The 18,066-nt window shown below is 32.3% G+C and overlaps 1 protein-coding gene across 4 annotated transcripts in view; it reads left to right on the top strand.

Annotated features, from left to right (window-relative positions):
- LOC136987874 (tumor protein 63-like) overlaps window positions 1-18,066 on the top strand; it is a 54,754-nt gene that overhangs the window by 21,220 nt on the left and 15,468 nt on the right. The window contains exons 1-3 of one of the 4 annotated variants that reach the window (XM_067285634.1): window positions 3,525-3,663; window positions 10,013-10,084; window positions 11,119-11,207. In XM_067285634.1, coding sequence (XP_067141735.1) covers window positions 3,598-3,663; window positions 10,013-10,084; window positions 11,119-11,207 — 227 coding nt within the window. In that variant the 5' untranslated portion in view covers window positions 3,525-3,597. Of the gene's footprint in view, window positions 1-3,524; window positions 3,664-4,128; window positions 4,153-10,012; window positions 10,085-11,118; window positions 11,208-18,066 lie in introns of those variants that run through there. The other 3 variants (XM_067285636.1, XM_067285633.1, XM_067285635.1) reach the window with 3 other exon arrangements.

The raw sequence follows: 18,066 nt of genomic DNA, 5'->3' as shown, positions 1-18,066 counted from the left end.
TATCCTTATTGCTCTGGTGAGGACCAATAGGCCAAATGCACTTTTACCTAAAAATCCTATCCTTAATACCTACCAGTGGCAGAGTGGATAAAACCACTAAATACTGGTATTTGGCCCTGGGTTTGCACCTCGCTAACAGGCTGGCCATGTGGAGTTTTCTGGGTTTTCTTCATGTTGGTAACACCTAAATAGGAGCCAATTTCCCCATAGAAAGTGATTCTGGGAGGCATACTCCCTCAGCAAATCATCCGAGTGTCACATTGCCATATGCAAACAAAACAAACAAACCCTAGCCTTAATGTAACACTAATTATATACTGTTATCTCAATAACTAATTTTGCATTCAGCTTAGATATACCATATTTATTCGCGTATAAGACGAGGTTTTTATTCATTTTTCACCGAGTCAAATTCCTAGGTCATCCTATATGCATGAGCGAAAGATTCTTTGCGTTTTTACAAATAATTTTTGCGGAATTGGCAAAAAAGGGTTTCCGATTGTCCAGCTTTACACGAACAAATTATGCTGTCGATTTTACAAGATTTTTTCCTTAAAGTTTAAAATGCCAGTAATTTTTGCGGGACAACGTGTGCATTTATGTTCGTTTAATGTTTTACTTGTGATTAAATGAAATAAAATTAGAATTGTATTAATAAATGTAATTTTCTTTATTTTGATCTTTAAAGTCATACCTCGTCTTATATGCGAGTAAATACGGTATATTATTATAACAAATATGATGATTTCCAATATTTATACAATACATCTGATTCTAAGGCATTATTTGCAGTGATTTTTATTTGGAATTTGGGTAAAAAATATATATATATTTTTCTTTTATTAAATGATATAAGTTCAAGCAAGTAGCTAATTCAGTATATGCATTTTGTTTGTATTGAATGTAAACTTGAATGCAAAAGAGAAGTTTTTAATACACTCATTTATTTCAAAGAGAAATAAGTCAAAGACTGGAAACACATTCTCATTGTTTTTTGTCAATGTTAGTCACGTATTCTGGTACCAACTAATAAAATACGTTCAAAAGCAATGTATTTGTTATTAATTTTATTCCAAAAATTTTAAAAGCATACTTTTTTTCTTTAAATTGATCCAACTACTAGAATTCATAACCATCAACAATTAATAAATGAATATAGATATGAAGATAAGGTATCTGATTACATCAGGTTCTTTTCCTATATGCAATAAATACACACTGATCAATTAAGGGAGCAAGAGACGTGGCATAGAAAACTACGATTCTGAATGTCAGATGATGATGATGTGAAAAATACAGCAAAATATACAATAACAGTTTGAGTTGTCATACATCTACAACCAGAACAAATTTTTTGTATGGAATTGTGCTGCATCATCTCTGTGAATGGTCAAAAATGGCTAAAATTTTTCAATGTGTCAACCTTGTATCAAATCCAACTAAGATTCAAATTATTCCTATACTTGATATGGTATATCTATTGTTACTCCTCTCACAGCCACAGTTCTGCAGCTTCTACAGATTACTTGTGTTGCAAACTGTGGAACATAAATGCCTTGTCTGTTGTAGAATTGCTATTTTTCTTTACAACACTTCCTAGAGGTAGTAGACAAGATATTTGAATGCAGACGGGGGACGAAACTCGGACAGTTACTCTATCAGTCGGTGTACGTCACATACTTCTACGATAATAATTAACGTCTCTTTGATTTCTTTGTTTTAGAATAGTTTGAGTATTGACTGTGAGAGATTAAATTTTTGGTAAAGCTTATTATGTTATTGAATATTGATATATTTTTCAATGTTACACGGTTTTAATTACATAAAGTATTACGACAGTTAATTAACTTGAAAATTAATTTAACTCATAACATTATAAACAATTATCATATTGAGGGATGCATTAATGCAAGGGCATACCTGACTGTAGTCAAGAACATCATCTTGCTGCTCATTACTAATATTTTAGTTTTATATCCATGTATATATGATGCATCTAAAGTATGATTTGGTTAGTGAGCATCGGGAGAGAATTATGTGGTTCTACATGTCAGTTATACTGAATTTCATAAGATACAGGCCTGACAAATCTACATATTTAAATACGTTTAATCAAAATGATGATTGTGATGAAACATAGGCACAATTTACAGTAGTGTTTCTCAAATGCTTCTGCAAAAAATGTATCAACAGTCAGCAGAAAAATATTTGACTATACAGATGCTGGCATAGTAGATTACAGGTGACATTTAAATAATAATCTAGAGTTACTATACATACTTTACATGTGTTTATCTAGAGTTATTGTATGTGTCAAATGTAATAAGCACAACTTGTAGTTGCATATAATTATCGGTCCACGTAAAATTATCCATAATTTTACCGGTCTGCAATGCGAAAAAGGTTGAGAAACACCGGTTTACCGTATAAAAGTTTACAATGGGTTCTCAAACTTTTTCGATCCATCGCCCCCTTTGTTCCATAAAGTTATACCCAATGCCCCCTAACCCATCAGTGACCCCAACTTTTGCCTTTTGTCACCATTTAGTACCCTGCCTCCAGCGCCCCCTAGATTTACTCATTGCCCACAGGGGGGCGGAAATGCCCACTTCGAGAACCCCCGGTTTACAACAAAATATCATTGTTGCCATGAATGCCACAAACTTGGTATTTGACTGATCGTAAGTGACTAAAATATTTGTTAAATAATGCATAGCCTTTAATTATACTGCTGTTTCTTGTAATAGGTCTTTCAAAACAAATGAATTATGTTAAATGTAAATTAAAAGAAAATAATGTGATCCATAATGAATAAATTTGAATCTAAATTTAATTCTTAATTAAAAGAAGAAAAAAATAGTTCGATGGTTTCTCTCAGCTAACTGGTGCATACACACCTAAACATAATAAATGTAATAACACATATTAGCATTAATAAATTCGTGTTTAGTTCTTTCCCGATGCGATATTTAATACTTGTGCGTAGACTGGAGTAGTAATCTCTCATATGACAAAAAAATCGTTTATTTCCATGTTTTTAGTGAACAAAAATGAAGAAAAATGTGCGAAAAACAATTTTATTGGTTTTTTTAAAATTCTTTCCGCCCTGTGGGCACTAAGAAGGCCTTTTTAGCCAGCTCATGGATTCGTTCAGGCCCACAATGTGGCGGCAGGGTGATGAAGGGCGGGGCCCAACCCGTCCGGATTCGATCCCGGATCCCCGATAGCAATCAATATATTCATAAGAACGGCAGGATATTTTATATAATAATGAATCCAGCTTAAAAAGAAGCTGGCATATCATATGTATTGTGTTAAAGTGAATAGATTTAACAAGAAAATTGTACTTTATGCAGTCTGGCACGCAGCGGTAACACGGCAAATCAAGCAATGGAAACTCAACTCGATATTAAAAATATATCTATTTTTTTAAATACGCGTGAGTCGGTCGTCCTGTTTATTTCTTAACAGCGCCGACTTAATTACACAAATTCCGTAATAATAAAAAAGACGAAAGATCGAACTGGCAACGTTCGACGATCTCCTGCCATTTTCTGCAAGGAAGGACGAGTCTGGACAAGCCCGTACTCGATCAAAATGGTAGAGCCAATTAATTTAATGCCCAACATAAAGTTGGAAGTGGAATCGGACGACGAATTTCAGGTTTCATATTAACTTACGCTATTTTCTACCTAATAAAGAGAAATTATTTTGATTATAATTATATATTACTATTATTATTATGAACTCGAGTTATTTTTTTTAGGTGGTTAACTAAGTTTGCCGTAGTTCTTTATTTCCGCTTTCGTGTCAATTAGTAATAAATTATAATTAAATGACGTAATTAATTTGAAATTTAGATCATTTTCCCCCGTGTATTTAGGTCACGTGACTGCCATGTTGACACGTAACCGAGTAATTTTTTGAATCGATTGATCTTACCGCAGTATCGCGAGCAAGATGGGGAGTTTTGAGTTTGTTTCGACGTAGTAAATGCCGATTTATTGCGTAAATATAGTCTCGACGATGTAAAGTTGCTCGATTCTTTCGGTTTCTGCGTAATTTAACGAAATAGAATCTGCGTACAGCCTCTGGGCTGAATTGTTAACAGTACAAACCCTGTTGAATCTCGCCAGCTGTTATAACAATTAGGTTAATTTATGGTATTCTTTTTTTAAAAATGAAGAATAATTATCCAAAAGTACTCGATAAACTGCTATTCGGTGTAAATTTGTGAATTCTAATAAAAGATTTTCAGATTTATTAATTAAGCATTCTAATTTATAAGTTCGATTGCTGTCTGTACAGTTACTGCAATGATCAACTTAATTGCATATAAATCAAGCATATGTAATTGTGAGCAAAGAATACTTTCGGAGATTTAAGATTGTTTTTGGAGTTTACCGGTTCGTATTAATGCGACAGTTTTCGGTGCGTTTAATTAATTCATAGAAATAGAAATACTTTTACTTGATTTTGCCATTCATTTAATGATGAATGAAGATCTTGCACACCCACAACGTAGAAGCAGTAATGTAGAATAGTTCTGCTCATTTTGAGTGCTGATTGATAAAAGTTTTACGGTTAAATACAACGTTTTATTAATGTAGAACACATTAAGCGTATTAATTGTAATTTTACGTTACCTAGATTAATCGAAAAGCGCATTATCTGAAAAGGATTAAGGTTTGTCAGGTTTGTGAATTATAAAACTAACAGACTCCCTCTGTTTATCCACAGTTGCTTTTGACTAGTGGTAATTTGAATTTCTGTGAAAAAAAAAGGTGGCAACGCGCCATTATAAAAATATAAGCTGCACGGCCTCTCTCGTTTCCTTTCTGTTTCGTTATATTACAAGGATGTAAAGAGCAATTGTGATTAACCGAGAGCCTGCCGGCATGCTTTGGTAAAGAATACGGGCATTTGTTTCAAAGACCTGTCGGAAGTCTCGGTCCTTTTCAAATCTATGGTTAAAGACTGACTTAACTGTGATCTTGCCAACTCCCAAAGAGTTGTTTCTGCAGGGAGTAAAAATTTTCGGAATTTGATGTTTTTTACTCTTGGCAATTTATGATAATACAAAAATGCCGTAGTGTATTCTTTACTCTGTTTTAATAACTCAAAACTGGATCGTCTTGTCGATCGAGTTTTGGAGTTATTAAAACAGTCGAGGAAGAATAGGTGTCAATTCGGGAGTCTGAAGAAAATTAAAACTCTTTGTCAAATTTCTGGAGTCGTCCGTCGAGTCTGGGAAAGTCGACAGTCCTACATTAATAATTATATTTTTGTTAGATTATGATATATCCAAAATGAATTTGTACTCTGTAAATAAGATAAGAATAACCGTTTTATATATATATTTCTTCATACTTAAAAAAAAATACAGTGGGAGAGATGAATTAAAAAATTGATCCGATTACATTTTGTCTTAAACAGTATCATTCTATGGATTCTTATTTACATTGAAAAGAATTAGAATAACTTCAAATTAACTTAACTGTAAGTTAATTGAAATTTTATAGGAAAAAGTAAAGTTGCTCTTATTTTAACTAGATCAGTATCAAAAAGATGGTGATATATAATAAAACATACGTTATAAAAAATTGGATTTAAAATTTACTTAATTAAAATATAGTAGAGTTTCTGTAGTCCGTCACTTGCCAGTTTGATGTATCTGGTAATCTGATACTCTGCCACAAAGTGATGCATATGAAATTTTTGTGTTATTAATCGACGTGTGCGACAGAGAGATCGTGTGACAGAGAGACGTGTGCGACAGTGATATTCATTGCACGTGCTGTCGGCAAGGCAGTCACGGTCACAATTAATATAATAGATTAACCTAACAACCAAATGTATTTTTTACTGTACAGTACATACAAACAAAATCTAATAATCTGACAACTGCTGGTCCAATGTATGTTGGATTACAGAGAATCCGCTGTAATTACAAAATTATCATCGTTATAGTTTCGACGGGTTATGTTATTGGTTATTAATTAGCTAGGCTATTTCTGAACAATTAAAATTTGTAAAATGCTTTTTAAGTTTCTGTTTTAGACAGGTCCAAAATTATGATTTTTTTAAAATATAATACGGAAAACCTAAAACACAAAAAAAAATTAAATGAAAATTTCTGATTGTTCCTAAATAACTACAGTTTAATATTACAAGTTTGTATGGAGGAAACAGACGAATTAGATTTCCAATTAAAAATCAATTTTGTTATTGAAAGATGTTTATTATTTAATAATTGCAAATTCTTATATCTGAAATAAAATGTTGCTTAAATAGGTGGCATAGTGTAGTGGGGGTGGCTCGCCCCGGGTGGCACTTTTAGGGGGGGCCAGAATTTCACAATAAATAATAATAATATCTTGTAAAAATTTGAACCGTTTCATTTTATATTTTTGTCGCACCTACGATTCGGACCGATTGAAATGAGCACAGAATTTTTCATTACTTATACCTAAATAAGGGGACAGCAAAATTTTCCTCTGTCCTGGGCGGCTGACACCCACGCTACGCTACTGGCTTAAATTGTGTGGTAACTTTCCATAATATAACAAGGGGGTAACCTTGCAAACCAACAGAAATTATTTTACTTGACTAATACATTAATTTCTCGGTTTCATTGACTTTGGTTATTGTCAGTTTCGGTGTTTGTCAATTTTTTTCACAAAAATTTGTCTCGGATTTTGTTGGCGTGCCCACGTGATCTCCCGCTAATTTTGCGAAAACATAGGGCTACCCACGCATTTTCCTGCTCAATGTGACATTATTTCTCATTGTGTTAGCATTACCCCGTGCGTCTAGCCAAACAGTTCCATTGCTTTCCTTTCCTTTTAGCTCTATCGTGGAACCAAAGAAAGTTTCCAGAGCCAACAGCTTTTCAAATGCCACGTTAAATGCTATGTTAAATGTTCATTTATTCTTTACATTAGTTTTTTGTATTCATATTATATTAATTTATTATTATTTTTAGTACCAAATCAACTTATCTTAAATACCAGTTAACTTAATCCACACTCACTTCGTTTAACCTTAATATCCGGTACTTCTTTGTCGTCAAAACAAACGTTTTCGTCCTCCCCGAGGACTGCATCAGGTTATTCGAACAAAAGACTACATTCGAGCCGGATTCCAATTTCTTCGAATTACTTTCTCGAGGAACTTTCAAACTATTTCAACAGGAATAGTTTGAAAGTTCCTCGAGAAAGTAATTCGAAGAAATTGGAATCCGGCTCGAATGTAGTCTTTTGTTCGAATAACCTGATGCAGTCCTCGGGGAGGACGAAAACGTTTGTTTTGACGACAAAGAAGTACCGGATATTAAGGTTAAACGAAGTGAGTGTGGATTATTATTTTTAGTATTAAACGGAATATTTATGCTTTATAAGATGTGCGTTTTGGTATGTTTTTTGGAGTGTCTACAGTGAATTAATTGGATTTACATTGATTCGTATGGAAATAATTGCCTGGGTTTTCAGATTTCGCCGATTGTTTTCGGACGGATTATTGACGAAAACCAAGGTGCCACTGTACTTTCAATCTTAATCAGGTTTACTCTTTAACACAAATGGAACATGCATTTAAATAAGTTTTTGAACAATTTAAAAATTTAAATGGATAGAATTTTTTGTTCGTGTATATCCTAGTATATGGTCATATAAGTCAGACATGGATATCAGTTATTGCTTGACAAAGTATACAGAAAATCTAATAGTGTTTCGGTTATCAGCTTTTAGAAAAACTTATTTGCAGGAATAATGATTTTTATTTATGATTATTTAAAACAGAATTATAAAATGCCAACAGTTATTCAACTTCTAACAGGACAACTTACTACATAAAATTCACAAACCCGACAAATTAGTTCAGCAGTTGTCAAAATTTCAAAATTATCACCTTTTTTAAAGTTTTCTACTCTGAAGGTCTTTATCAGGAAATTTGAATACTGGAATGTTCATTTAATATTTGTTTAAATTTAATACATTTTTTAAATTCTGTTGTCACATGCACTTTATGCAATGTATGGATATGCAGTTCGTAAGGTGGTGTCTTTTGGGATGGTTCTTTCTTCCTTGTTATTAATGCAGTTCTCGTCCCTGGTTGCGTTGAAAAATCTCAAGGACCTCCATCTCCGATACTTCCCCATGTACGAATGTTTTTAGCATGGAGGCTCTTCCCAGATTGTCCCATTGTTTAACAATTGTTGAGATAGCAGGACAATCCATTCTTATAAAATGTCTGTATGAGAATAAATATTTCTATTTTTTTTTTTTTTTTAGTCATTTAGTCTAAAAGATATATTTCTTTTTGTGAAATTTACTGCACTTTATTCATTTATTATTAATGATTAGTTTTTTTTAAATTACTTTTTAAGTTAACAGAAGCTTATTTGTGCTTTTATTTGAAAAATACATACAAAAAATTATGATAGTTTATACTGCAAAGAGTGTTTTTGGGAATGATCAGAAAATTGTATTCTGTTATTTGTTGCTACTTGTTATATCTAGGGATTTGGTGAAGTAGAGAAAAGCAGGCTGGCAGATCATTTAAAGTGGAACAAATGAATTTAGTTGACTCAACTGGAGGCTGAAAACAACTGCAAATAATATGATGACATGCATATTTATAGATAAATAAACTAATTTTTGTTGAACACCTGTTGTGTCTTAAATAAGCATCTAGGTAGCACTAAGAGAAAAAGTGACTCGGATGATCGGCACTTGCTGGAAAATTTCTGTTTTTGTGCACTTGTCAGTTTGACTTTTAAAATGTAATCTTTTAAATAATATATGCCTACTGGAGCTAAATAAACTATAAAAGATATAAATAACACCTTTTTAACAATCCGGCAAATGTTTAATTCGTTAAAAAAAAGGTGTTATTTATATCTTTTATATGTAATCTTTTGTTTGTCTTGTGTCAATCACTGGAAAAGAAGTTTAATATTAAAATATGAGATGATGATCTTTCAAAGTTGATAGACAACAACAAAACTTTATATATAAAGTTGTTGTATTTTTTTCTTTTTTTTTTTTGTTCCTTATAAAGACAGGATCAATGAGAGGAGGAATAGAGAAGTTTTTTCCAGACTCAAGAAAACTCGGTGGCCCCTATAAGATTAATGTTATGTTTATTAACAGAAAATAAAAACTTAACCACTCTGCAGTGATCGATGGATATATCCATCAAGGGCGATCACGTGGCAGTGGTGAACAACGTCTATATCCACAAAGAAATTTTGCAGATATTGCCAAAAACTACCGCGATAAAAAATTAACATAAAAAAGGAATTATATGACAATAAAAAAAGATTTTTCTTTACTAGACATAACTGTTTAAAAAAATTTTTTCTTGAAACAGAAACAAGAAAAACACGTGGGAAAATTCATAAAAAATTTCCCACGTTTATTCTCCACTACATCGTGGTAGCTCCATATCTGAGTAACCCACTGTAGAAAGGTTAAGGGTAGAGTTACACACAACAGTGACATGCCGGCACAGTGCAGTAAGCATCGATAAATATCACACACAGCCAATCAGAGTTTCATCTACAACATTTGTATGATTGACAGAATACAGATCACATGTCGTAGATGAAACACTGATTGGCTGTGTGTGATATTTATCGATGCTTACTGCACTGTGCCGGCACGTCACTGTTGTGCGTAACTTGACCCTAAGATTGGTTTTTATTAATAAAGAACATTCTATATATTTTTTTGTTAAAAAAAACAAAAAGCTAAAGGGACCTGATTTAATTCTGGCAGTGAAAGCTATTCCATTTTTAGAGTTGTAGTTTTTAGTTAAGTACTTACATAGTCAACTTACATCTTAATTATAATAAATATTTTAAACTTTATTTTATTAAATATATTCAAATTAACCAATTGAATAGCTTAAAGAAGTTTCTCAATTCAAAAATGTTATGTTAATTGCAAAATTTTTTACTTTCAGGAATTAATGATGTTAATTTGAAATATAGAATATGTATTTATTTCAGAATGAAAATCCTAATGAGATTGAAAATGCACGAATGCCATTACCCGAAATCACCACTCTTAGTTCGTTCAATGTATGTATGTATTTATAATATGCTGAAAAAATAATAAACTTATATTTAATATTCTGTTAATATTCTCAATAAACTCTGCCATTTCAATAATTCATTTTGATTTTTAAATAACAACAACAGAAATAAACTGCGGGAAGTAAATAAAACAAATAATTAAACCTTTTGTATCCAGTAGTAATTGTTCAAATAGAACAAATGCTTCGGAAGAAGTTAAACATTTAAATTGAAAGAGTGCATGCAAAATTTAAAAATTGACCAATACTGTTAGATTTGAGAAAGAAACTTGCATGTACAGTATGAAAAGAAAATACTACAGAAAAATTAAAGTTGAAATAATAGGATCTATGTGCGTATACAAAATTTAAATTTAAAAAATTTAATTACAAAAATACAAGCATGTACAGTAGTAAATTATTTAAACAACACTCTCTGCACATGAATTACTCATTAGATCCATATTAATGAATTTTAATACTTAGCCAATACTGGATTATAATATGTTAATGATAAATTGTTTTTACATTCCTATGACTTTGTGTGTGTTTATATCATTATTATTACCATATTTCTGCACAAATAAGAACATGCTTTTATTTGTGAAAATTGTTTTTGTGTGTGTGAAACATACATCCTGCTTATCTTATAAGGCCATACCTCACATATAAGAGCATGCGTATTTTGTCAGCTTGTTTGATGCTCTTTGGATATACAATAAAATTGTATATTATTGTCATTTTTCTGTAAGTATAATTATAAACTCTTAAAATGTACACTTCATATAAAGTGTACATGCATTTGTGTGCTTTAAGATATTTTTTTCCTTTTGAAATGTGTACCATTTTAATTTTTTAACACTTACATTTGCATGTTTTTTCAATAAATCTTGATAAGTCTTTATAACTAATTTCAAAGGCATCTTAAATGTCATTTACTTTTTGAACTAACAAAAGTTATTTCTACAAATTTTGATCATTTTCAAATTTGGCATTTGTTTACATTTCATTTATTTGATTTAAATTTTATATGATTTTTAGATTCCCACTTCGTCTCATCGAAACATACTACCCAAAGGTAATGAGACAGTAGCTTCGCCCCATATATCTCATGGAAATATTCCTGCAAAGTAAGCATTTAATTATTATTTATTATGAATATATATACAGGTAGCCCTCGGTTTACACCACAGTTCCATTTGTACAAAAGCCGGCATAAAATGAACCCATATTTACAGTGAGGTATAGGGTTAGGTTCTACATAAGTGAAAAATAAGCAAATAATTTTGTTTATTGATACAATATAATACAAAATACATACATTATAAATTTAATTTTTAAAATGTATTTTATGATGAAATGTTTTTATTAAAAAATCTTAAGAAAAACAAATGATATTTCAAAGTTTCGGATCTCTTACATGTTTCGGAAAAAGTATCCATCTTTAATTGTTTCGATTTTTGTTTTCTTTCATTAAGAATTTCAGAATGTGGTCGAACGGATGCGATGATGCACCTTTTTACATTTGCACTTCGCTCCCAATTATTGTCTAACTCACAAAGTTCATCTGTCAACCTTTCCATAGTTGAAAAGATACACTGACCCGACGTAGAGCTACAGACGAGCGGAGACACCGATTGGTCGGCCGCCGGCCGCTGTAGCACATATATAAGGTCAGTTTGAGCGGGAAAATTGAAGGTGGCTAAGGAGAGATACATATCCTCTGGCCAACGAGTAGTAAATTTGTCTCACTAACGATAGTTTGTGATCGCCGGAAGTGCTACTGTGTTGTAAGGTGAATGAACTGATATGGGATACATTCATTGGCGTTATGGATTCAGATGGCATTTATTGGACTATTAAGTTTAATAACTTGACTCGTGGGTACCTGAACATTTAGTATTTTAATATTAATTTAATGCAAATGTATACATACCCAATAATATTAAACAGAAAAAATAAATATATTCAATAAAAATCTTTGTTTTAACGAATGTACAATGTTGCGGCTTGGTAAATACGTCAACACTAAAATGAAAATCAGTCTAACATAGGGAAAATCGGGGAATTACACTGCGAAATGGCGAATTGCGCAGCGGCGTTATTGTGAACCGGTGTAAACCGAGGGCTACCTGTAATTCATTACATGGATGATTTTGGCCACATAATCAGTTTTATATATACATATTAATGGAAAATGTTATTTTAAAAGAAGAAAAAAAAATATTTAACAATAGTAGATCTATAACTACTTAGTCAAGGTGGGTCCTGTAAGTAAGAAGATACAGGAAAGTAGGTTAAGGTGGTTGTACATTTAAAGAGAAGTGACAACCTTGTTGGAAAGAGGATTGAGAAGTTGGAAGTGATAAGGGAGGAGGAAGCAGGGAAGATCGAAGCTGAGATAGAGAAACAAGTGGCAGAATTTGAGAATGAGGGAATGGAGGGGGGAGAGGATGTTCTGGATAGAGAGAAATGGAAAAGAAAGATTAAAGATGGGAATGATGATTCCATATAAACATGGGTAGAAACTAAGATGAAAAAGATCTATAACAATTTAGTAAATTTGTATAATTAGAAATGACTATAAAACTTTGACTATGAGTATGTTTATATATTCATGAATTATATAATATATTTTTTAAATGGACTAATTTTAAATTGTATATCCTGTATTGAATTGCCTAATATTACTGTATTGTTAGTTTTGGACAGCTTTATCTTGCAACGTATGGTCACTGAGTATTGGTCTGTTGAAATAAAATGTGGATCTGCAGATAATTTAAAAACTAGGAAACAAAATAATGAAAAAATTTGGTACTCATCGGTAAACAGAACACCAGTCATTTTCACTTTTTTGTGAAATCGCTATTTTATTTTGTAATTTATTCATATTGAAATAAATACCATATTAGCCCGAATATAACACAACTCCAAAATTTTCATAAAGATATTTAGAAAAAAAAATAATACTCATAAAAGAATTCAAAGAAAGTAAAATTCAATCAGATAAGCATTTATTTAGGTAATTATAGCTAATAATACAGGTTAAATTCATGTCAATAAAATTAAGTAATGTAAAACAAAATTAATATTACGTAAGTAACAACAAAAAACGGAAATGTTTATTCAGAATCAGAACTGTTTTCAGAATGAGAACTCATTGATGTCACATCAGTATCATCAGTATTTTCATTCTTGCTTTCAGTCTCCCACAAAATGTCATCTTCCGTCCCATTTAGATCATCGGAAATGCAGCATTTCTTGAAACCTTTAACTATCGATTCAGGTTCGATCTTCTGCCAGGCAGTGGCAATCCATTCTCCTAAAAGAGAGACTGAGGGTTTTTTTATTTTTCCTGAAGGTGTCAATGGATGATTGCCCGATAATAGCCAATTGTTGTATTCTTTTCGAAAATTCTCTTTAAATGGTTTATTAACCACCACATCCAAGACTTGAAACTGAGAAGTCATACCACCCGGTATTATTACAAGATCGGAATCCAGTGCCTCAATTTTTTCCTTAACACTTGTCGTAAGGTGGCCTCGAAATGCATCGACGACTAGCATGGAGCGGGAGTTTCTCAGAGAATCTGGCCGTTTTTCCCATATCACATTCAACCAGTCTAATACCAACTCCTCTGTCATCTAACCTTTTTCTTGGACCCGAAAAACAATTCCTGGACACAGCTTTTCTTTGGGCATTGTTTTACGTTTCAATATAATGTAAGGTTGAAGCTTTTGTCCGTCAGCAGTAACAGCAAGCATAACAGTAATTCTGGAGTTTTCATAACCAGCTGACTTCAATAAGACCGTTTTTTCACCTTTCTTATTTACCGTAAGGTCGGAAGGCATGTCAAAATAGACTGGTGTTTGGTCTGCATTTCCCATATTTCCAAGACTGTAGTTGTGCTTTTTGCGTAATGATATAACATGGCGCTGATAAGCCAACAATTTTTCATTAAAGTCGTCAGGAAGTTTTTGCGCGAGAGTTGTCTGCCGTCGTAGTGATAAACTGTTCCTTTTCATCATTCTTCTACACCAACCCATACTTGCCTTAAAGTCCTTTCTAGGAATGTTTAAATTAGCAGCCTCTTCTAACGCTTTAAATCTTATGACTTCACGGGATATTGGGCACCCTTCATTTCGCTTTTCTATTACGAATTTTAACACTCGCTGCTCAACTTCATTAAACCTTCCTTTTTTAGGTCCACTAAAAGATTTTCTTGAAGAATTTGCATTCTTATATTTCCTTAAATCTTTTCTCCATAGGCGGATGTTTACTTCTGGAACTCCGTATTTCCTCGAAGCTCTCAAGTTGTTCGTTCTTTCTGCCTCGTTTGCAACCATAATTTTAAAATTCATATCGTAGGTTCTCCTGGTACCTTTATTTATTTGACTCTTTGATGAGCCTTTTTCTCAACACTACCTTTATTACTCACACTCATTTTTTATGGGCAATAAAGAAAATAGTAAAGTAACCATCACTAGTCACTAGAGCAAAAAACAAATGAAACAAAACAGTTGCGTGAGACGTTAATGAGTGGAGACATAGCCTTACTATAGTAGCGCTATGCAAACAAAAGCGCAGGCCTACTAACTAGATCACATGGTTGTTTTGAAGTGGTCGGTCGAGCTAGGAATTGGTCGGACGTTCAGTCGTGTTTCAACCTCTGTAGGAAAATGTCCTTGTTTATATTACATTCCATATAAATAAACAACAACTAACCCGTTATAACCAAACCAACAACTGGTTTTTTATTACATTCCATTACTTAAACCCTGAATTTAGCACGAGTCGATTTTTTAACGGAAAATAAATGGTCGAAAAATATCGCGTTATATTCGGGCTAAGAAATAAATATTTATAAAATAATAAAAATACAAAGAAAACATTCTGCGAACATTTGCCATATCAAACTATTGACATAAACTTGGATATGTCATTTAATATTGCTGTAAACATTTCACTTTTGGAATATTGTCTGCACCACATAAATTCTATTACATATGAATCTAAATGGTTATGCAAAGTTCCACAATGAACTTTATTCGTACATTTTGCTATTCCCACAAACTTTCTATATTCGTTATTTTGAGCATGACAGACTGTATTAGGGTCCACAAAGTTATACTTACGGTTTACTTGAAAATGATCATATCTGGCTTCTCCTAACTTGTCTTTTTTATAAACTCTCCAACAGTCAGAATATATTGTGGTTCCTTCTTTAATGTTATTTCGAATTTCCTTCTTCAGTATTTTGGCAGAAAAATCACGTACAGATACTAAAAACACACTCTTTGGTATCCCTGCATATTCCGCTGAAAACCCACTGCTGTGGAAGAATGCATCCTGCATTATATTTTCTATGTGTATATAGACGAAAGTCTATCTCTACTATTTTGTTTTCACCGCCTATTTTTACATTAGGTTAACAGATTAATGAATTTGCACATACCTCCCACATATAGTTGTTCCAATCTACAGTTGTGCTGGGATGATTCCTAACTGCATTTGGTAGAAATCTCTGGAGGTTAGTTCCAAATGCCGTAGGTCAGGGGTGGCGAACCTATGGCATGCATGCCCAAAGTGGCACGTAAGAGAAATCATCTGGCATGTAATGTATCATATGATTTCTGTCCTTTTCAATCATCCTTTCTGTTTATCACCTGATCATCCTTTTTTCAATCAGATTTTTTACATTTATTCGAATTAAAGCGTATTCGTTAAATTTCTTTAAATATCATTATTCGAAGTCTAAGACTTTGGCACGCATTAACATCTTTAAAGCTAAGTATGCTTACAATATGGCATGTGGACTCAAAAAGGTTCACCATCCTGTAGGTAAATGAACTGTACAGCATTCAAAAAAGAAATACATGATCCTTCAAACCAGTTATTACTTCTAACACCCTTCTTTTCACAACAGGACCAGGTATGGCATCTCCATTTTGGGGCTTCGTAGGAGCAAAAATACGTCATTTTATGTTTTCTAGCACAGTATCTTTCATTATGCAAAATTCCTTTTTCTTGAAAAAACAAATAGCATTTTCTTCATCGTTTCGTAGTTCCCAAGGTGTAAAATCCATTATCAGTTGAAAACAAATAAGTACATGAAAAAGACAAATTACTAAGCACATTAAACAAAACTATGCAATTTCATACTCTGAGTCACTTCACTTGGTAATTTACATAATCACATTATAGTAATGATGCAAATATGAGTCACAGAACTATGCAAAGAAAGACGATGATACATTAGAAATGCTGATTTTAAATTTTATTAATTTTCTACTTCAAAATAAAAAAAAAAAACACATTAATTAACATGTTATGCATAAAATAAACAAAAAGATTGTAAAGTTTCACTTCTACAATTACACTAACATTGAAATATGCTTTCTTGCGAAGACACAATGCAGTGACAGTAGATTTAAAACACTGGGCAAATTTTCATCCCTTATTCAGTTGGAATGCTTTTTACATTGCGCGTTTCGGGCCGATGCCCTTCTTCAGCCAACTAAACAACAAAAGGTGTTTTTTACATAAGAAAAGAGTACAAACAGATATTTAAAGTAAACAATACAACAGCATACACAACACTCCATAAAACGTACCTTATAATTGTCTGTACGTGTTACAAATACATGTGTACAAACAGCACAGCAGTTATTGGGGGTTGTTACCTCCTAAATGTTGGTGTTAAGAGCTTGTATACTGGAATTAATGTTAAATATACATTTATATAATCAACTAAAAAGGTGGGTTTTTTTATTAAAAGTTTAAAATAACATTACCCATTAAAGACTGGACTGCACTTCGTTCGAAAGCATAGACAGAGTAAGAGTAGTCCAACAGCATGAATCTTTATAAAATTGCATAAAAGTTTTTAATATCAATCTGTGGAAATGTATCAAATTATTCTCTATAAATACTAATCTAAGTGTAAAAATCAGCAAAAATTGGATTAAAATGTTATAAAAAATATTATAAAATATACAAAACTATTTCAAGATTCGATATTATGTCATTTGCATAGTGATAGATATTAAAATCCAAAAGTAAAATAAAAAATTGGCAATGGGCACCTGCTGTATAGTAATAAGCTCTAAAAAATGTCGTTAAGTTCCAGAATAATTTTGTTGGAAGGGAAAACTCCTTAGAAGTAATACCTGCCCTATCGGTACTTAACCAAATGTATGCAAATTAAAAAACCAAATTACGCAGTTGAAGCGGCGGCCCTGTATATGGAAACAACTCTAGTCACTATGCAAGGGAACTCCCAGATAACATGCCGGTAGATGAATTTCAGGTATATCTTTTGTAAATACGATCTGTAGAGAATAATTTGATACATTTCCACAGATTGATATTAAAAACTTATGGAATTTTATAAAGATTCATGCTGTTGGACTACTCATACTCTGTCTATGCTTTTGAACGAGGTGCAGTCCAGTCTTTAATGGGTAATGTTATTTTAAACTTTTAATAAAAAAACCCACCTTTTTAGTTGATTATATAAATGTACATTTAACATTAATTCCAGTATACAAGCTCTTAACACCAACATTTAGGAGGTAACAACCCCCAATAACTGCTGTGCTGTTTGTACACATGTATTTGTAACATGTACAGACAATTATAAGGTACGTTTTATGGAGTGTTGTGTATGCTGTTGTATTGTTTACTTTAAATATCTGTTTGTACTCTTTTCTTATGTAAAAAACACCTTTTGTTGTTTAGTTGGCTGAAGAGGGGCATCGGCCCGAAATGTGTGATGTAAAAAGCATTCCAACCGAATAAGGGATGAAAATTTGCCCAGTGTTTTAAATCTACTGTCACTGCATCGTGTCTTCGCAAGAAAGAAAACATAAAACACAGTTTCCTCAAGATAAAAAAAAAATTGAAATATGCTAATAATTTTGGATTTCAAACATGTATTAACAGTCATTGTTTAAATACATAATCGACTTTTATATTTTTTATACAATC

The sequence above is a fragment of the Centruroides vittatus genome, unplaced genomic scaffold, assembly GCF_030686945.1.
Source record: "Centruroides vittatus isolate TY-2023 unplaced genomic scaffold, ASM3068694v2 scaffold_2802, whole genome shotgun sequence".
Classification (NCBI taxonomy): domain Eukaryota; kingdom Metazoa; phylum Arthropoda; class Arachnida; order Scorpiones; family Buthidae; genus Centruroides; species Centruroides vittatus.
The sequence above is the reverse complement of the archived record's forward strand: the minus strand, read 5'-3'. Positions and strand labels throughout refer to the sequence as shown.